The sequence below is a fragment of the Choloepus didactylus genome, chromosome 27 (assembly GCF_015220235.1).
Source record: "Choloepus didactylus isolate mChoDid1 chromosome 27, mChoDid1.pri, whole genome shotgun sequence".
NCBI classification, from domain to species: domain Eukaryota; kingdom Metazoa; phylum Chordata; class Mammalia; order Pilosa; family Megalonychidae; genus Choloepus; species Choloepus didactylus.
The window spans coordinates 7649602-7669544 of record NC_051333.1 but is presented as its reverse complement, the minus strand read 5'-3'; the positions used below and the strand labels follow the sequence as shown (position 1 = coordinate 7669544).

Here is a 19943-nt window from a genome sequence, read left to right as displayed (position 1 = left end):
CTCTCCCCGCCCCTCTGGGATCTCTCTCCACTGTCCAAGCCTGCAGACAGGTCCTGCTCGCCCCTTTAGCCAGACCAGCCTCTCCCGCCGGGGCTGATCCTACCTCCGGAGCCGGGACCCTGGAGAGTGCTCCTTTCCCCACCTCCTCCCCGCATCGGGCCGCAAATGCATTTGGGATTAAATTTTCATGATGTGGCACAGGTCCCACAGAAGAGGGGGCGGGTGGAGCAGACAGAGCGGCGGGTGGACGCCGCCAACGGAGGGACCGGGCATCCGCTGCCCGCGGGGGCTCTTGCCTCTAGCCGTTTTTCGCTGGGACTCGGGATCCCGCGACTTTGCCTTTTTGAGAACCCCCAGCATCCTGGGCAGGAGGCGCCAGGGGCCCGGACTCCTGGGTCTGAGTGAGGAGGAGTCCGCGGAGCCGTCCACACGCGCCACCTGGTGGCGGCGGCAGCCCAAGCCCGCGTGCAGAGGCGACGGCCGCGGCTCCCGGCCAGGTGTGAGGGCGGAGCAGATGGTGAAGAGGAGGGAGTGGGGAGGGGGCCCCGCCGCCGCCAAGGCCCGGGCCGCAGCCGGAACCGTCACCATGGAGACCGAGGAAGGCGGGAAGAACCCGGCCCAGCACCTTTTCGGGACCTGCGAACGAGTTCCTCTACCTCCCACGGAGGGTCCCCGCGCGAACTACACGTCCCAGCGGTCGCTGGGCGGCCCCGCCTGCCTCGGAAGGGTCGCGTGCTCCGAGGGCCGCTGGGAAATGTAGTTCTTGCTCTCTGGGACAGCGGGCGGCGGCTACGTTGCGCCCTCTGGCGGACACGGCGACCCTGTTCGCTCACGCACGTCACCCACCCTCTTGCTGACCTCTTCACCATCTACTCTCCCTCTCACCCGCTCGGTGGGTCAACAACACTGGCCTCGCTGACCCTTCAGCATCCTTCCGTTTACTTTTCCTAGGATTCACTTGGGGGGAGGGCGTTGTGGCAATCATTCATTAATTCAACAAATATTTCAGTGCTTACTACGTGCCAGGTATTGTTACATTATAGGGGACATGTAAGGCAACACACTGGGCAAGGTTAGTAACAGAGGATTCCAACGCAGCTAGAGGGGAGGATCAGAAAGCCTCAAGTTAGAAAAAGTTTCCAGGAAAAGCTTGATAAAAGGGATGACTGGCGGGGTGGGGGGGTGGAGTCCGTGGAGCTAGGGGATGTGTCCCCAACCCCTGGGAAGGTCAGGAGGTGAGATTCTGGTGGTTTGAGGCACTAGAGAGTTTGGTGTGATTGTGGTGTGAGGCCGGATTCTGGGGATGGGCAGCTTGTCAGGGTGAGCAGCTGGAGAGACAATGGGGGGTGGGAAACAACTGGGGGCAGGGGGACTTCTGCACTGAGAATATAAGGCAATTAGAAGTTGCCTGGGTGCGTGCACCAGTGGAGGGTATGAGGCAGAGGGAGCAGCGGGTGCTGAGGTGTGAGAAACAGCTGTGGTGGGGACACTGCTGCTCCCTGACTGGGTCACAGATGAAGAGGTGAAAGGGGAGAGGTGAAGGGGGCCAGGCCCCTGGCTTTGAGTGCCAGGCAGAGGGGCTTGGACCACCTCAGGGGCCCCTAGGGAGTTACGGGAGAGCTGGGAGCAGGAGAGGGGTAGAGGCAGCTCTGGGTCACATGGGGGGCTGACTGGAGGGGAGAGATTGGGGCCAGGAAGCCAGGGAGGAGGCTGAGAAGGGGATGGGGGGGGGCAGGGACTATGGCCATGGCCTCCGTGGGACCCTAGTGCCAAGCCCAACGTCTCTCTTCTTCTCAACGTCCAATTTACCCCAAGCCAGACACAGAACGAAGGCAAAAATCTTTTATTCCAAATTGTCTTAGAGAAGACAACAGCCTCTTTTCCACTCTTGAAAACACAGGGAGACTTCCTGGTCAAGAAGGCACTGACAAAAGGGGCATCGCCACCAACAGTTGCTGAGGAAAATGGAAAAGGGTGAAGACTCAGGCCCCAGCCCCTCCTCCCTCAGACCTGGCATCCTGCCCCTTTCCCGTTCTCCCGCTTCCCTGCACCCTCTCCCTACCCCCACTCCCCACCCCACCCACACCCCCGAACCTTCCTCTTCCGGTGGAAGGCTGCCTTGCTCTCCTCGGAGTTGATCCGCACGGGGATGTAGGTGTCCAGATGGTACAGCTGCTGGGGGCCCCCTACCACCAGGCGGTTCTCCCCAATCTCCAGCGACAGCCCCAAGACTCCATCCTAGGGAGGCGGTGGCATCAGCCCACCCTCCCCAGCAACGGGACCATAATAACAGGGACGAACCAGAGCAGCTCTGTGTGGGGACACTGCAATTAAAAGATCTGATCTCCCAGGAAAAAAGCAGAGGACGGGAGTCACAGGTCTCCCCTGGGGACCCGCGGGGCAGCAGCAAAGGGTGGGCTGACAGCCCCATGGCAGAGAGGAAGCTGTGTGCTCAGAAGGCGGCACCAACCTGCAGAGCCCAGGCTGGCAGGAGTCCCTGCTCAGACCCCCAACCCTCCCAGATGTCCTGCTCTGGTGGAGTGGGCCCTCACCAGTTTGGGGAAGTCAATTTCAGCCAAGAGGAGGTCAGGGGCTTCCAGCCAGAGGTTCAGGTGAGGCTTCTCAGGGCTGGAGGGGAACAAGACTCAGAATGGAGGACGGCCACCAGGTCTTTGTGGGGGATAGGTGAGGCTGCCCCTCGGCCTGGCCTGCTGCCCCCCAACCCTGGCTCCCTCCTCCCAGCCCTGTCACCCCGGGAAACCAGGAGCTTTGCTTCTCTCCTCTCTGGGTCTCCAGCGTCCCAGGCTGAGTGGGAAGGGAAGACTGGGGGGTGGGGCGGGGGGTGGAAGAGCAATGGGCAGACATGAGAAGGGACCCCTGAAGGCCCACCCTTCCTGAGCTGCTGGGGAAGGGAAGTCCGGCGTGTACAGGCTCTCCAGCTCCTGGATCCGTGGACGCTGCTGGGAGCGGATGTTCTGTTGCGAGATGGAGCCCAGGAAAGGCCGGTTCTTCAACATGCGCCATTCTGCGGCGGAGGGAGCCCATGGTCAAGGCTGCCCCCCCCCAGGGTGCCCTCGGCGGACTCTGGAGGCCTCGCACCTCAGGCTCCGCCCCTACCCCGCCGGCTTGGGGCCTGACCACGCCCCCAGGCGTGGCTCTAAGAAAAAGGCTCGCGTTGGCCCCGCCCATCCCCGGATTTTCCCCAATAAAATCCGCCGCCTAGAGGCGCTCCCGCTCAGACCCCGCCCCCTAGCGGGAACCCCGGGGCTGGCCCCGCCCCTCCCTAGAGGCCGCAGCCGGGCACCGCCTCGCCGGGGGCCGTGACCCCGCCCCTCACCCGGATTCAGACGCAGCTTGTATTTGTCCTCAAGACCCTCCCTGGCAATAGTGACCACGAGCTCTCGCAAGAAATCGCTGTTCTAGGGGCGAGAGAGGGAGAAGAGATGCGGGGCCCTGGGGTGGGGCAGGGAGAGGCTCCTTCCCAGGCCCCCCCACAGCCCCGCCCCCAACCTGCATCCGCCGGTAGAAGTCGCTGTTCACAGCTACGTCGTAGGCGGTACAGCCCTGGCTTTCTGCGGGGAGAGAACGGGGATAAGGCCCCCAGCCCTCCGCAGGTACCCCACCACCCAGGCACAGACAGGAAGAAATACACTAGGGACAGCAACCGCAAGAACTAGAGAGACCCTGAGACGATTAGGAAGCGAGGGCTCAGAAAGGTCCTTCCCAGCCGGGACTCCAGCCCAATCTCCTCGCGGGCCTCCAGGTTCGCCCCAGTCCGTCCGTCCCCACCAAGTCCCCATTGCTGACCATGCCCTGGCTCACAGCCCTCCAGTGGCTCCCCAGCACCCCCAGCCGAACGTCCAGGCCCCCACCTCTCAGAGAAACACTCTTCTCCTCTAGAACTCTCGTCTCTTGCAATCACTCAGTTACTGGCCATCCAATCCTATCATTCTCCCTGTCCTCCGGGCCCCACTGCCCCTCTGCCTGGAGCCCTATGCTCTGTCTTTGCCAGATGAACTCCTACAGTTCTTTCAAAGTTTGTTAGACATCTCCTCCGGGAAGCCTTCCCTGATCGCTCGATGTGGGTGAAGGGCCTCTGAGGGCTATGCTGGGTGCTCTCTCCAATGTAGCAGGGATAACACCATATTGAAATTGTTGCGTCCCACCCCCCCTCCCCCGGAAAGCTTGGTCCTCGGGAGGCTTCAGGAGACAGGTGTGAACTGAAAGAACAAGGATATAGAGACAGAGAAGAAAACAGACATGAAAGAGTGAGACAAGGCCCTGGAACTCAGCTAAGGAGCCTAGCACACCGTGCCCAACCCTCCGCCACCCTGAGGTGGAGCAGGGAGGTGTGCTGCCAGGACTACACCAGAGAGCAGGTGCTGGGTGCCCAGGAGGTGAGGGATAGGCCAGAGAGAGCAGCAGATGAAGGGGGCCAGATTTCTGGGTTCTGAGGGAAGAGGGGCCTGAGCATCTAGACTCCTGGGTCCCTGAGAGCACTGACTTGCATCCAGTTCGGCATGAGGCTCTCCCAGACTCATGGGGATGCGAAACCCAGCTTGGTCCTCCTCAAGCATTTGAAGCAGCTCGTCCTCAGTCACGTCAGCAGGAGGAGGGATGGAAGGAGAGTGACAGATGTTGATGAAAACCTTCCCTTGCGATGAACTGGTCTTTACGCAGAAACCTGGTGGGAGTGGGTGTGTCCTGCCCAACTGTCTCTGAACATCCTCTCTAGTCTCTGTCCCCTTCTTTTCCTTCTTCTGTTGTCCTCCTCTGTTTGAGTCTGTTCCCAAAATCACTGACCCTCTTCCTCCTGTCTGTCCCGCTGCCCACTCCTGCTGTCAGCACCCCCCGTCCTCTCTCTGGATCCCTCCTCACACCCCGCCACCCTCACCCCAGCCTCTACACCCCATTATTGTGTCTCTTTCCTTCCTCCTCTCTCTGTGTCCTCTGACCCTGGTCTCTGTCCCTCTCTTCAGGGCTCCATCCCTCTCTCTCTGGGTTTCTGTCTTTCTCACCAGGCTGAGGTTGGATCTGTGTAGACTCTGGTCTGGTTGTCTGGGCTTGCTGTAGCTCCTTGGAGGCCTGTGTGAAGGAAAACAGTCTCCAGGCTTGGAGTTTGTGCTGTTAAACCCCTCATTTGTTCCTCAGATATTTACTGAACAACTGTAAGATATGAGAGCAGTGGATAACAAAAGGAATAAGGCACACTAGTTTCCCTCCCTCCTTTGAGGACCCCTTAGAACAATCCGAACTCCTTTTCTATTTCTTCCAGAGCCTGGCAAACTTGAAGCCAAGCAACTACAATTCCCGAAGGTCCTGTTGCCGCCTCAGTGCATTCTGAGAACTGGAGTCCCATCTCTAAACACAAATAATTCCCGAATATCCAGGGATCTTTGAGTCCGGTCAGTCCTCACCTGCAGCAGCAGCTCCTCGAAGCGCGCCGTCTCAGCGCCCATCGCGTCTGTATCGCTTAGCTCCGGCACCAGCAACTTCGAGTCTGCCATTATCCTGGGAAAAGAGAACTAGGCGTCCCCGGCAACCCCGACGTGGGGATCCCAGATTCCCCAGGATCCGAACTCTGGGGCCCGCTCCCGGCCCCTCAATCAACACCCACTTTTGTGTCCGAAAACCTAAGAATCTGATCTAAAACTACAATTCCATTCCGAGCAGACACCGTGATCAAATATGTTGGGAACCAAAATCTCTGCATGAACGCCGGACCCTACGTGCCAAATTTACACACGAGCGCCGCACTTCCGGTCTCGGCGTACGGGTGGGCCTGGAGTAAGCCACACTTCCGACTACAGGAACACTAGGCCACAAACGTGCAACGGCATTCCATTTCCGACCAATCACATTCGAGGCCTGAAACCACGCCTCCCACTTTGCCCAATCAAAAATGAAAGCTGAGGCTACCCTTCCCACCTCGACCGTAAACACTGATTTCTAAATGCCACACTTCCTCTCTCGATAAAGCCTCACTTCCGCTCCTTCCCGACAACCACTCTCGGCCAGATAATGATGCAGAAGTGTCACGCTTCCAAAATCTTAATCTCAAAATCTGTTTTAAAGACTCCCATGTGATCTCTGAACTATCATTTTCTCTCAGAACTAGATTCGCTTCCCTAGTAAATGCATTTCGGACTAAAAGATGCACTGTGATTGGAGGACGCCGAAGCGGCCGCCATCCTAAACCCGGAGACCCCTATGTGCCGGGAACCCACATCTCGGGTCCTCACCTCTTCCTGCCTGGAGTAGTACGCATGCCCTGGTCGACATTCCCAGCGTGAGCCTGTGGGCGGGGCTACCGTGCCCTGCGGTGGGGTGGGCGGGGCTATACGCGCCTATAGCTCCGCCCCGTTCCCGTTAGTCCCGTCCCCTCTGGGCGGGAGGAGGCGGTGCCGCCCTTTGGCCCTCCAAGTTCCCTCTTGGGCAGAGCGCCCCGCAGTCCCCGGGTAATGGCTGCGACGCGCCCGGCACCCCGCGCCGGGGAGATCTTCACCACGCTGGAGTACGGGCCGGCGCCGGAGAGCCACGCGTGCGCACTGGTGAGGGCCGGCCGGGCCGGCACTGCCCCCGGCTACCCCAGTTCTCCCGGGACGGTTCTGGCGCGCTGATTCCCGTGGTCCATCGCGGCAGCTCAGTAACTCCGCCCCTCTCAGCCACCCGGATTCCCACCACCCCATAGGCCCCACCCCTGGAGGACGTTCCCTTGAGCCTTTGCGGGTGCCGCGTCTGAGCAGTTTAGTGTGTTCCCGGATGTCTCGCGCTTCGAGGTCCAGAGCTCTCGGTGGTGTTTCGGCGATTCCTCAGAACTTCCCGAGGAACTCCTGTGGTTCTTCAGACCCCCTCAGAATCTCCCGTGATCTCCCGGAAGCCCCAGAATTCCTTTGGGGCTCCCGTGATCTTTCCAGGACCGCCAAAATTCCCGTAGAAGTAGCATGATTCGTGAGAACACCCTGCTGCTCTCGTGATCCCCCGGGGCATCTCAATTTCTGGGGGGGGTTCCCTTGACCTCTCGGAGACCCTCAGAACCTCCGTGAAGCTCCCGTGATTCTTTAGGGCCCCTCAGTACTTGTGAGGCTCCTGTAGTCTCCTGGGAACGCTCGGAACCCCCGAGTACATCAGAATCTCCTGTAATTACCTGCGGCCCCTCGGAGTACCCCCTTGGCGCTCCCATGATCCCTCAGGACCCCCCAGAACATCCCACGAGGCTGCCATGATTCATCACGGCCCGTTAAAATCCTCACGAGGCTCCCAGGAGCCCCCAGGATTCTTCAGAACTTCTCAGGAGTCCCGTGTTCCCCAGGGTCCCACAGAACCCTCTTGGCATTCCTGTGGATAAATAGGGTGCCTTGAATTTTCTGTACTTCTCCAGAGCCCCTCGGGGTTGCCCAGACCCAGGCCTGAGGAGTTTAGTCTTGTCTGGAGGGGGAGGGGTTAGGGTAAGCTCTGGGTGTCAAAAAGAAGCCTCTGGGACCTCATGGGGGCTGAGCTGGAGAAGGAGAAGGGGTTGGAACAGTGATCCAGGTGAGGCCAGAGCCTGCTCCCAGCTGTGGGGATGGAGAGGAGGGGATGAGGCTGAGATGCAGGAGAAACAGGGTTTGGCAGATTGAGAGGGCAAGGACAAGGCCTGGGGTCGGCCCAGGGACTGGATGGCCATGCCCCATGTGGTGAACCCAGGAGGAGCAGGTTTGCCAGGGAGGATGCTGAGCTCAGTTGTGATGTGGTGAGTGTGAAGGGCCTGAGGACAGCCACGGGCAGTGTGCAGGAGACAGATGACACTTGGTCTTGCACCTCAAGACCGACGAGACCTGGGAGTCACCAGTGTAAAAAGAGAATTGAACCGGTAACTGAGGGAGTGGGAATGACAAGATTTTCTGGGAATGTCATGTAGAGTCAGACAAGAAGAGGATTTGCGATAGGGTAGAGAATTGCCAAGCTTGGTGGATTATCCTGTAAATAGCAATAAGGTGTCAATAGCTTCTGTTTATCTGATGTTCTCTATTTACCAGGCTTTGTGCTAAACTCATCTTATTCAATTCCCAGAATAACTGGGAGGAACATGCTATTAGTGTGGTTGTTTTGGTGATATTTATAACAGATGGAAGCCTGGAGAGGTTAAGTAACTTGCCCATGGTCAACACAGCTTAAAAGGGGTGAAGCTGAGGCTTGAAGCTGAAACCCCAGATTCCAGAGTCCTAGGATTCCAGAACCCTTGGATTGCAGAACCCTTGGATTCCAGAGTCAATGGTTCCCACCCCCCCATCCCCGCTAAATGTCCCAAACCTATGGTTTGTGTGCCAGACTTGACCAACAAACTTGTTTTTTGGAAACATTTTTGAGTTAGCGGACAACTAATTCCATGTAAACATCCCAGATTCCAGCTCCTCTTGAAAATAATATCCCAGAATTGGGTAACCTTTGGCTCATGTTCCCTGACAAAAATCATCTGGATCCAATAGCTTGACAATTCCCAAGCTCCCAGTCTCATCAGACCCTCCTAAGTCTTGCACAGATAGCCTTTGTGTTTCCATTTTTGGGAATTTCCAAACTTCTGCAGAGAACTTAATATTATGAACTCCTGTTTACCCATCAGCCAGCTTTGACAATAATCAACATTTGTTTCTCTCTTGGTTTTTTGTTTTGTTTCAGCATATTTGAAGCAAATCCCAAAGGAAGGTCTTGTTATTTTAGCCATAAATATTTGAATCTCTGTTTCTAACAAAGGCTCATTTTGTGCCATAACCACCATGCAGTTCTCACATTAAATATTGAGTCACTCTTTAATATCAGCTAATGCCCAGTTCGTGTTCACATTCCCCGACTGTTTCATAAATGTCTTTTTCCCTGGGCACATTTGAGTTTGGAACTTCTAGGTAACCACTTTAGAGAAAAATTAGAAGAACCAGCTGGCAGGGTAAGAGGAAATGAAAAAAATGTGGCCTTGGGGATGGATGCTAAGAGAAGACAGAGTTTGGAAAGGAGAAAGTAGAACTGGGCCTTTAATTTGGCAACAGGGAAGACAGGACTGGGAGAGAAAGGAAGGGAACATGGAGCAAATGTGGAGGGTGAGACACAATAAAATTAGTAGCAAGTACGTAAGTAGCCCTGCTCTAAGTAGGTAAGTCATTAGTCTCCTGTGAGGTATGGAGGGGCCACAATTATCCCCATCTTCCAGATGATTCAGCAGAGTGTAAGCCAACATTGTACATGAGGTAAGTAGCAGAGCCAGGAATCCAACCCAGGCCATCTGGCCCTGGGGCCATGCTATGCTCCTCCACAACGCCACGTCTTAGTCTCAGATGCTTTGCAGAACCAAGACCCAAATAGGCTGTCCCTGGCTCAGGATGCCATGTGGGAAGCACAGCAGGGCAGCATCAGGCCTGCACCTTCCATGGGGGTCTACACTGCTTCCCCAAGTGAGGACAGCTCAGGTGTACGGGAATGAGATTACATGGGTGGGGACCGGAGGCACCCAGGCTTAGAAGCCCCACACCCCACAGAGAAACTGATGGTGCTTGATGCACTCTCATGATCGTGGCAAGGGACACACCCAGTTTTCCCAGACCAAGTAGAGTGGACCAACCTGGGGTGAACGTAGCTGACATTCCAACTGGATTGGGTTTCCAGGGAAATAGGAAGCTAACCTGAGGTCGTTTTTCCATGGTGGAGAAAAGGTTTGGCCATTCCTTTGTTCACATCCTTCCCCTTTAAAAGACATTACGAGGACCCTCATGTATTGTGGGGAGGGGGAGGCAAGAGGTAAACAGGTGCATCCTCCCTGGAAAACATTTGGCAGTTCCTCAATAAGTGTAACAAAGTTACCATGTGATCCAGCAATTCTGCTCCTGGATGTATACCCATAATAATTGAAAATGGACTCACATGGATACTTGGATGCAAAATGTTCATAGCGGCATTATTCACAATAGCCCAAAGGTGGAAGCAACCCAAGTGTCCACCAACAAATGAGTGGTCTCTACACCCAGTGGAATGTTAGTGAAGCTCTGATGGCGTGCTGCAACATGGGTGAACCTTGAAAACGTTAGTGGTTGCCAGGGGCTGGGAGTAGGGGTGGCAAATTGGGGGATGACTATCTAATGGGTACAGGGTTTCCTTTTGGGCTGATGGAGAGGTTCTGGAACTAGAGAGTGGTGATGGTTGCATGACATTGTGAATGCACCAAATGCCACTGAATTGTATAGAGTGGGGAATTTTATGTTACATGTATTTTACCACAAAAAACAACAAGCAAAGAAGATGGAGGCAAAGAATTAGCTCACGGAGTGATGAGAACCGGGGTTCCCCTTCCCAGAGGACGCTCAGTAGCTGTTGAGCGGTCCCAGCTGCCCCCCAGACACCTTTCCAAACCGTCCCTCCCTCCCCCAGGCCTGGCTGGACACCCAGGACCGGCACTTGGGTCTCTATGTAAACGGAAAGTGGTTAAAACCGGCGCACAGGGATTCCGTGCCTTGCCAGGACCCCATCTCAGGTACGAGGGAGGGAGGGAGCGCCAGTCCTCAGTCCCGCCAAGGACACCCTGTTCTTTTTGCACAGGAAGCAGACAGTGTGGGGAGAAGGCTGCGCTTTCTAGTTCTCCTGCTAGCAGTCGCCCTGCTTGTGGTCCCAGCCCCTTTTGAAGTCTCTCTGAAATCCCTTGCTTGCCCGTGGGAGGCAGCCTGAGTCGGGACCTAGAGATTATCATTTCCATTTATCAGACCCAGAAGGGGGCTGGGGACCAGCTTCATTGCCTTGGGCGCTCCCACGATCAGAGAGCCCCTGCCCCAGTCTGACATGGGTGCCCCTGCTCTCCTCCCATCTGGGTGCCCTCCTCAGGAGACAGCTTGGCCAGTTGTCTCCAAGCACAGGCCGAGGATGTGGCTGCAGCGGTGGAGGCAGCCAGGACCGCTTTCGAGAGCTGGAGCAGGCACCCTGGGGCCCTTCGGGCCCAGCTCCTGACCAGGTAAGTCAGGTGAGGGGTGGGTCCCTGGGAGGTGGGAGTCCTGGAGCTGTGGGAACAAGGACTCTACCTTCCAGTACCCTATTGAGTTAATTAGTGGCTATTTCCCAGCTTGCTTGGGGGGCATTAATGGCCCCCCAAAACCCATTTCGTACCCTCTGGGTCTAGTAACAGCAAAACCTCTACTTCCCTGAAGATCTTTGGGTCTCATTGCGTTCCATTTCTCATCTGTACATTGAAACTAAAAGAGCCCCAAACCCCATTTCCCAGCACATTTTTGGGGCAGATAGAGACAAAGATCCAAAATACTGTTGGGATCAGAAGCTGATAAGACTGAATTCACTAGGGGTTTACGGGTGGCAAGGCCTTCCCACGACACTCCGAGGATTTGTGTTTCTTAGACTACATGTCCCATAAATATCTGATGCTGCCCACTCCTGGAAAATAAATGATGGGGATGCCCCAGAGACTCATGGGGATTGTAGTGCAGGGATATGGGGCCGTTCTAGGAGCTGGGGTCTATCAGGCGAGGAGCATTGAGAAATGACCATCCCCTCCTTCTTTCTCCCCAGGCTGGCTGAGATGATCCGGAAGCACCAGCGGCTGCTGTGGACCCTGGAGACCCTGGTTACCGGGCGGGCTGTGAGGGAGGTTCGAGACAGGGATGTCCCAGTGGCCCAGCAGCTGCTGCAGTACTATGCAGGCCAGGCCCACACCCAGGAGGAGGTGCTGGCCGGCTGGGAGCCTGTGGGTGAGAGCAAGAGTCCCGGCCCCAGCCCCTCCTCTCTCAGACCCAGGGATCCCAGCCTCAGCGGCACCCCCTCAACTCCTGACAGTACCAGCCTTAGCCCCACATTTTCTCTTCCAGGAGTAGTTGGTCTCATCCTGCCACCTACTTTCACCTTCCTTGAGATGATGTGGAGGATTTGCCCTGCCCTGGCTATGGGTAAATGATGGGCTGGGGGCCCGTACTCCAGGGTCTGAGGGAGGAGGGGCTGGGGGCCTGGACTCTGGGGTCTTGAGCTGCCCTCCTTCCCAGGCTGCACTGTGGTGGTCCTCGTGCCCCCGGCCTCCCCGACACCCCTCCTCCTGGCTCAGCTGGTGGGGGACTTAGGCCAACACCCAGGAATCCTCAACGTGGTCAGCGGCCCCGCATCCCTGGGGCCCGTGCTGGCCGCCCAGCCTGGGGTCCGGAAGGTGGCCTTCTGCGGAGCCGTTGAGGTATTTTCTGGGCTGGGGGTGGTGCAGAGCATGGCTGGGGTCCCCGAGGCTCCGACCCAGCTGACCCCAGTGGGGTCCCCTAGGAAGGACGTGCCCTTCGGCGGACCCTGGCCGGGCAGGGCGCGGAGCTGGGCCTGGCCTTGGGGACAGAGTCGCTGCTGCTGCTGACGGACACGGCGGACTTGGACTCGGCCCTGGAGGGCGTCGTGGATGCGGCCTGGTCGGACCAAAGCCCGGTGAGGCCCAGGGCCGCATGCGTCCACCCCAGACTCTGGGGCCCCGTTTCTCTGTTCTTTTTAACCTTCAGGTCTTTGTGTCTCCGAAGCTCTGTTTTTTTGTGTGTTTGTGTGGTAATCTACATACAACATAGCATTTCCTGTTTTAGCTGTTTGTAAGTGCACAATTCAGGGTTATTAATTATGTCCACCATGTTGTGCCACCATCACCACCGTCCATTTCTGGGCCTTTTCCACCTCCCCAAGCAGGGACTCTGCACCCTTGAGATCTCCAGAACTCGGCAGCACCTCAGTTTCTGAGCGTCCCTGCTTCCCTGGTCTCGGGGAATGTGGGAGCTGTTTGCCCTCTGCTCCTCGTTCTTTAGGACTCTCTCTTTCTCTCTCTCTTTCCCTTTTTCTGCATGTCCATGCCTCTCCTTTTCCAAATTCTGTCTTCTCTCTTCGAATCACCACGTTTCTGTCACTCCACGCCCTGCCCCAGCTTTGGGGTCCCCGGGAGTCCTTGGGTCTTTGACCACCTCTGCGTGACCCTGCCCTGACCTGCGTTTTCATCTCTGTGTCTGAGCATCCTCTACGGGGGCCCCGGGTTTGCCCACCCTGACACCCTTTTCCTCACAGGGGGGCCTCAGGCTCCTTGTCCAGGAGTCTGTGTGGGATGAGACCATGCAGCGGCTCCAGGTGAGGATGGGGCGGCTTCGGGGCGGCCGAGGGCTGGACGGGGCCGTGGACATGGGGGCCCGAGGGGCTGCTGCGCGTGACCTGGCCCAGCGCTACGTGCAGGAGGCCCAGAGCCAGGGTGCACAGGTGAGTGGGGAGCTGGCTTCTGGGTGTGAGGGAGGAGGTGTTGGGGTGAGCTTCTAGATCTTTCTCTTTCTTCCCAGGTGTTCCAGGCTGGGGATGTGCCCACAGGCAGCCCATTCTATCCCCCAACCTTGATCTCTGACCTGCCCCCAGCCGCCCCGTGTGCCCAGGCAGAGGTGAGCCCCTCGGGTGGGGCCTCCTATGCAGCACTACCCTGCTGGCAGTCCCGGAAGTGACCCTCCATCCAGAGCTGGGGCTGCCCCCTAAAGGGTGGGATTGGGACTGGCCTGATGGCCTGAGCTCCCCGTTACCTCCCAGGTTCCATGGCCTCTGGTCGTGGCCTCCCCGTTCCGCACGGCCAAGGAGGCCCTGGCGGTGGCCAACGGGACGCCTCGGGGAGGCAGTGCCAGTGTGTGGAGTGAGAGGCTGGGGCAGGCGCTGGAGCTGGGCTACAGGTCAGTCAGCCCCTGCTGGGCCACGCAGGTTGGCCTGTGATGCCCAAACTCGTCTCTCGCCTCATCTCTGTGTCTCCCTGTCTCCGGGTCTCTGTCCACTCCCCCAGGTCTCTGCCCCCTCTCTGGGTCTCCACCACTCCTCACCTCCCTCTTTCTCTGTCTTTTCCCTCAGGCTCCATATGGGCACAGTCTGGGTCAATGCCCATGGCCTCCGAGACCCCGCGGTGCCCACAGGTGGCTGCAAGGAGAGCGGGTCTTCCTGGCACGGGGGCGTGGAGGTGAGTGCTTCCCCCCGCCATTGCCCCTGCCCTGCCCTGCCCTGCCCACCCGCACCCTCCTGACGCTGCCCCTCCCACAGGGTCTGTATGAGTATCTGCAGCCCTCGGGGACCCCTGTCCGGCTGCCCTACCTGTCCAAGAACCTCAACTACGACACCTTTGGCCTTGCTGCCCCCTCAACCCTCCCAGCTGGGCCGGAAATAGGGCCCAGGTGAGCTGTTCCAAGGTTTGCAAATCCCAGAATCTGTGGGAGCAGGGGCTGGTGGTTTGGGGGCGGGCAGGGGTATCTGGTTTCCCATAGACTGGAGGAAGGGTCTTTAGAATCGTCTCAGGGGTCCCCAGGTCCTGATGGAGATTGCATTTGGAGTTTTATGCCCTCGCTTACTCTAAGGTGGTGGGAGTATCAGGTCTGCTCCATACTGTGACCCCCAGAGACTCATGGCATTAGAAGTTTGAAGCCCCCAGAAGCTCATGGGAGCAGGAGTTTGGTGTCTCCCAGAGGCTCATGGGAGCTGAGGTGGCCCATCCAGTGGGGTAGAGCATGGGTCTAGGCAGCCCCTGGCCGCCCTCACTCCTTTCCCTACCCCAGCCCAGCACCCCCCTACGGGCTCTTCGTTGGGGGCCGTTTCCAGGACCCTGGGGCCCGGAGCTCCAGGCCCGTCCGGGATCCTGACGGCATCCTCCAAGGCTACGTGGCTGAGGGTGGAGCCAAGGACATCCGAGGGGCCGTGGAGGCTGCTCACCAGGCCGCCCCTGGGTAAGTGGGGTCACGAGGCAAAGCCAGGGGTCATGGGGTGCCAGAGAGGGTTATCTAGGGTCCCCAAAGGCTGCTGGGCCTTGGGGCCTGAGCTCCCAGCGCTGACAAGATGTGGGATCTGGCCACACACTCCCCTCTAGGGTTGTGTCTGAGGTGTCCTGTCCCCTCTGCCCTCAGGTGGGCAGCCCAGTCGCCAGGGGTCCGGGCGGCCCTGCTCTGGGCTCTGGCAGCTGCGCTGGAGCGCCGGGAGTCCCCCCTGACCGCGAGGCTGGAGAGGCAGGGGCTGAAGCCTGAGGTTGCCAAGGTGGAGGTGGAGCTGAGCGTGGAGCGGCTTCGTGCATGGGGGGCGCGGACCCAGGGCCACTCCTTGCAGGTGAGAGGGTCTGTGGGCAGCCAGTCTGGAGGGGGGCCAGAGGGGAGGCTCCACACAGGCCCCGCCCCTCCACATCCTGGTGCCTAAACCTCAGCCAGGCTGAGCCTCTCTGCGCCTCGGTTTCCTCCTCTGTGTAATGGGCTTCCTGCCTACCTCATACAGCAGTGTTTTCCAAAGCGTGGTTCGGGACCCTTTCCAGGGCCGTGAAATCAATTTAGTGGGTCATAACCACATGCTTTTTTTTTTTATTTTGTTAACAAAAGAGGATAGGATACAAAATGTCGAATGCCCTGCACATAGTATTGCTTGGAGTGATTTCTGTTGTTTTTATATACATAATATGAGCTAAATGTATATTCTGTGCTGATGTGAACTGAAGAAAGTGTGAGGATTCAATGACTGCAGAAGTGCCATAAGAGGCGCTCAGGGGTAGAGATAATGGAAAAATACTAAAAAGACAGCTTGTCTGTCACTTGACCTGGGCCTCTCCGTCCTCCTCCAGAAACAGCGTGCAACTGTTTAATTATATAATTGCACAGCCTGCGGAGTTGTCGTCAGGACTAAATGAGTTAAACACCTAAATTACTTAGTGCCTGACATATAGACAAGGAGTAAAAAAATGTTTGCACACAGATGGCCAATGAGCACATGGAAAAATGCTCAGTATCGTTAGCCATTAGGGAAATGAAAGTCATACCCCCAGTGAGATACGAAACATGTTGATTAGAATGGCTGAAATTCAAAACACTGATTTTCCAAGTGTTGGCGAGAATAACAGGAGACGTCATTCATGGCCGGTGGGAATGGAAGGTGGCACAGCCACCTTGGAGAAGTTTGGCAGTTCTGCTGAAGGTTAAACAATTAAACTGTATGACCCAGCCATGACTCCTAGGTGTTTTATCCAAGATAAACAAAAGCCTAGATCCATGCAATAACTTAATACACTAAAATACATAGCAGCATTATTCATAATAGTCAAAAACTGGAGACCACTCAAATGCCCATCATTAGGCTGATAGATAAGCAAAATGTGATCCATCTGTATAGTAGATTCCTACTCAGCAATAAAAAGGAGTGATCATGTTTTACAGCACAGATGCATCTCAAAATAATAATGCTGAGTGAAAGAAGCCAAAGAGTACAGACTTATACTTCCCTAGACAGAAAGTTCTAAAAAATGCAAACTAATCTCTAGTGACAGGAAGCAAATCAGTGGTGGCCTGAGAACAGGGAGGGTGCAGAGAAGAGCAGGAAGGAGGGACAGTAAAGGGGCACACAGAAATTTTGGGTGGTAAAGTTCATTATCTTAATGGTGGTCATGGTTTTGCAGGTGTATACATACATCTAAACTTATCAGATTGTACCTTTGAAATGTGTACCATTTAATGAATGACAATTATACTGCAATAAAGCTTTTTAAAAAGCACACACACAGCCTTGTAGCCCACTACATAGCTCCTTTCATCCTTATAACAAGTCTATGAGGTAGGTGTTGTTACTAGTGTCATTTTTAAAGTGGGAAACCAAGGCCCAGAGAGGCTAAGTAACTTGCTGAGGGTCACACAGCTGGGATTGGAACCCAGTCCGTGCTGCCAGCCATCCTCTGGTGATAATCTGGTGGCGTTGCAGAGAAGCGAAGATGGAGATGAGAGAAAGGAAAGGGCAGGGGGTGGAGGAGGCCGTGGGGGGGGGGTGGGCTCCCTCTGCCCTTCCTTGACCCTCCCTATCTCTGCAGGTGGCAGGGCTGAGAGGCCCCGTGCTGCGGCTGCGGGAGCCGCTGGGGGTGCTGGCGATCGTGTGCCCGGACGAGTGGCCCCTGCTGGCCTTCATGTCCCTGCTGGCCCCCGCCCTGGCCCACGGCAACGCCCTGGTCTTGGTGCCCAGCGGGGCCTGTCCCCTGCCCGCCCTGGAGATCTGCCAGGTACAGCCACCTGCCTTCCTGCCAGGGGCAAGCAGACAGGTGAAAGTTGCCCCAGTGGCCCGCGGGGAGCTTGGTTCTCCCTTCACCTCCTTACTGATGCCTCAGGAACCCCAGCCCCAGTGTCCAGGCCCTGACTCCTCAGCAACCCAGACTTGGAGCCTTCACAAATCCATGAGTCCAGTCCATGCCTTCGGGAAGCCCCAAGGCCACCCCCAGAGGCTCACCCCTTACCCCACCCCACTCCCATTGGGGTCTCTGCCTCCTTCCCTCCCAACCCTGGGTGGCCTGCTCCCCCATCCCTAGGACGTGGCGACCCTGTTCCCCGCGGGCCTGGTGAACGTGGTGACTGGAGACCGGGACCACCTGACCCGCTGCCTGGCCCTGCACCAGGACGTCCAGGCCCTGTGGTATTTTGGCTCTGCCCAGGTACTCCTTATTTGCCCTTCTTGGCGTCTTAACCCTCATCCACAGTCTCTTCCTTTTCGGGGAACACGTCTGCACCCCCTTGGAACTCCTTGGCAGTGAGGTTTGGAGGCCCTGTCCCTTTAGAACCCTGGTTGCTGAGGAAGAGGATCTCCTTAGCAACAGCAGCCTGAGACGCTGCCTAGCCCAAAGAGCTGATCTCATTGGCCAGCCTGTTGCTAAGGACCACACCCTAGCAACCGAGTCAACCTGGGGATGGACAGGAACAACTTGCTAACAGGAGCCTTGGGCCCCACTTGGGAGGAACAGGGAGGAAATTTCCTAGCTCCGAGGGTCACCCTCTTTTCCCTCAGCACCTGGAAGGTTTGCTTGCCAGGAGCTGAGCGTTATAGCAACAGAGCCTGGTTCAAGCTCCTAGGCCCCTCCTCAGTAGTCATCGTTGTTGCTAAGGGAGCAGCTGCTTTGCGCCCGAGCCGGTGGGTGCAGGGCTGACCCCACCCTCTCCCCATCGCAGGGCTCCCAGTTTGTGGAGTGGGCCTCCGCAGGAAATCTCAAGCCGGTGTGGGTGAACAGGGGCTGCCCGCGGGCCTGGGAGCAGGAGGCCGAGGGGGCAGGCACCGAGCTGGGGCTGCGGGCGGCACGGACCAAGGCCCTGTGGCTGCCCATGGGGGACTGAGGCCTCAGCACCCGCCACCCCAGCCTGGACGGATGGGAGACGGACACCAGATGCCTGGAACTTCCCTTACACTGTGGTTTCCCGTGCCCTCCAATAAACCGTCTGACCCACGCTGGCTGTGCTTCTCAGGGAGGGGCAACAGCAAGTTCTGGTCTACTTGAGGCCATTTTAGTTCCGACATTCAGCAGCCCAGGGGCTGGCTCAAGTACAACACTGTGTTTGTGAACAGATAAGGGAAGTCTGAGGGTCCCCAAATGGGGCCTCCCAGCCTCCGGTCTCCGGGGTTCTCTGCTGACTTGTCTTGTGAATCAGGGGTGTGCTGGTAGACCAGCTCTCCGGGATAAAATAAAAACCCTGATGAGTAACTTCTGCCAATTTCCATGGTGTAAATACTTCCCTGTGTCAGATTTCAAGCTACATATAATTGAACAACTGACTTATGGGATTCCTGAATTATTTTTATCTTATTTTATTGTGGTAACACGTATCTATAACAAAGTTTGCCATTTTAACCATTTCGAAACCGTACACGTTAATTACATTCACCGTGTTGTGCTGCCATCACCACCATCCATTACCGAAACTTCTTCATCCCCCATGAAACAAACTGAAACTCTACACCCATTAAGCACTAACCCCCCATCCCTCCTCACCCAGCCCCTGACAACCTTTAACCCAGTTTCTGTTCCTATAAATTTGCTGATTTTAGCTATTTCATGTAAGTGGAATCATACAATATTTATCCTTTTGTGTCTGGCTTATTTCACTTAGTTTCCTGTTTTCAAGGTTCATCCAAGTTGTAGCATGGAGCAGAACTTTTTGTTGCTTCTTATGGCTGAGTGATATTCTGTGGCAGGGACAGAACACATTTTGCTTATCTGTTCATCTGTTGAGGGGTGCTTGGGTTGTTTCCCCCTTTTAGCTGTTGTGAATCATGCTTCTGTGAACATTAGTATACAAGTATCTGTTCGAGGCCCTTGTTTCAAATCTTGGGTTTATACCCAGGAATGGAAATGCTGGGTCATATGGTCATTCGCTTTTGAACATTTTGTGGGACCACCAAAGTGTTTTCCACAGTGGCTATACCGTTTTACATCCCTACCAGGAATGTACAAGGGTTCCAATCTCTCCATGTCATCACCAGAACTCTTTTTGATGCAAGGAACCCACTCTTCCCAGCTTAGGAGAAAAGAGAATTTTCTGGAAGATTACAGAGATACCATACTGAAGACAGGGCAGGGCAGGCACCTGGGAGCCTCAGGACTTGGTCCTGGGATCCTGAATACAGGTGGGAACCAAGCAATTCCTTTCTCTGTGGGCCTCGTGATCTCTTGAGTCTTGTATCTCTGCCTGTCTGTTTCATTCGAATCTTTCTAGCTTTGTGACCTTGGGAAAGCTTCACAACCTCTCTGAGCCTCGGTTTCCTCATCTGTAAAATGGGGCTAATAGTTCCAGCCTCATTGGGTTGACTTGGTGATAGATACACAGGACATGCTTACTACAGGTTAGCTATTTAATTAGAGGCTGGTTGTGTCCTGGGTGGTTGTTGGTCAAGATCTTTTCCCCCGTTGTATGCCAGAAGGGGCAACTTCCTCTCTGCATCTGAGTCTGGGCAGAAGAAATGATCTCCTGGGAGCTAGGCCATTGGAGAGAGAGTAGTGAGAGGAGGTGGGGGGATGTCCCTGGAGGACCCTAGCTCTTGCTTGTGCTCAGACACAGCTTGACAGCTCCCTCCTGGGTTCCGTAGGACACCCCAGGGTCCATCCCATTGCTTTCAGCAGCCAGAGCTAACCATGGCAGAGCTCTCTATCCTAGCCCAGGCCACGGGCTGCCCGC

The 19943-nt window shown here is 56.2% G+C and overlaps 2 protein-coding genes across 6 annotated transcripts; one reads left to right on the top strand and one right to left on the bottom strand.

The window, feature by feature from the left end:
- Positions 1-1828: 1828 nt before the first annotated feature.
- PIH1D1 (PIH1 domain containing 1) lies at positions 1829-6632 on the bottom strand. Of its 3 annotated transcripts, none has more exons than XM_037819516.1 (10): positions 6243-6632; positions 5418-5511; positions 5019-5085; positions 4475-4684; positions 3511-3572; positions 3338-3419; positions 2890-3025; positions 2553-2628; positions 2095-2238; positions 1829-1955 (listed from the first exon to the last, which is right to left on the bottom strand). In XM_037819516.1, exons 1-10 carry the CDS (start codon positions 6266-6268, stop codon positions 1914-1916), a joined length of 939 nt encoding a protein of 312 aa, XP_037675444.1. In that variant the 5' UTR covers positions 6269-6632; the 3' UTR covers positions 1829-1913. The 3 variants fall into 3 exon arrangements, with proteins under 3 accessions (XP_037675444.1, XP_037675445.1, XP_037675446.1); XM_037819517.1 differs by having other exon boundaries at positions 4505-4684; positions 6243-6629; XM_037819518.1 differs by lacking the exon at positions 6243-6632 and adding an exon at positions 5618-6190.
- ALDH16A1 (aldehyde dehydrogenase 16 family member A1) lies at positions 6397-18482 on the top strand. 3 transcript variants are annotated; one of them, XM_037819513.1, is made up of 17 exons: positions 6398-6551; positions 10396-10498; positions 10843-10969; positions 11539-11717; positions 11835-11912; positions 12006-12187; positions 12271-12423; positions 13042-13227; positions 13305-13400; positions 13543-13679; positions 13852-13957; positions 14038-14168; positions 14547-14714; positions 14892-15087; positions 16823-17008; positions 17312-17434; positions 17946-18482. In XM_037819513.1, the coding sequence occupies exons 1-17, from the start codon at positions 6462-6464 to the stop codon at positions 18105-18107; spliced, it is 2403 nt and encodes an 800-aa protein (XP_037675441.1). In that variant the 5' UTR covers positions 6398-6461; the 3' UTR covers positions 18108-18482. The 3 variants fall into 3 exon arrangements, with proteins under 3 accessions (XP_037675440.1, XP_037675441.1, XP_037675442.1); XM_037819512.1 differs by having other exon boundaries at positions 6397-6551; positions 11539-11912; XM_037819514.1 differs by lacking the exon at positions 6398-6551 and adding an exon at positions 10025-10050 and having other exon boundaries at positions 11539-11912.
- Positions 18483-19943: the final 1461 nt, after the last annotated feature.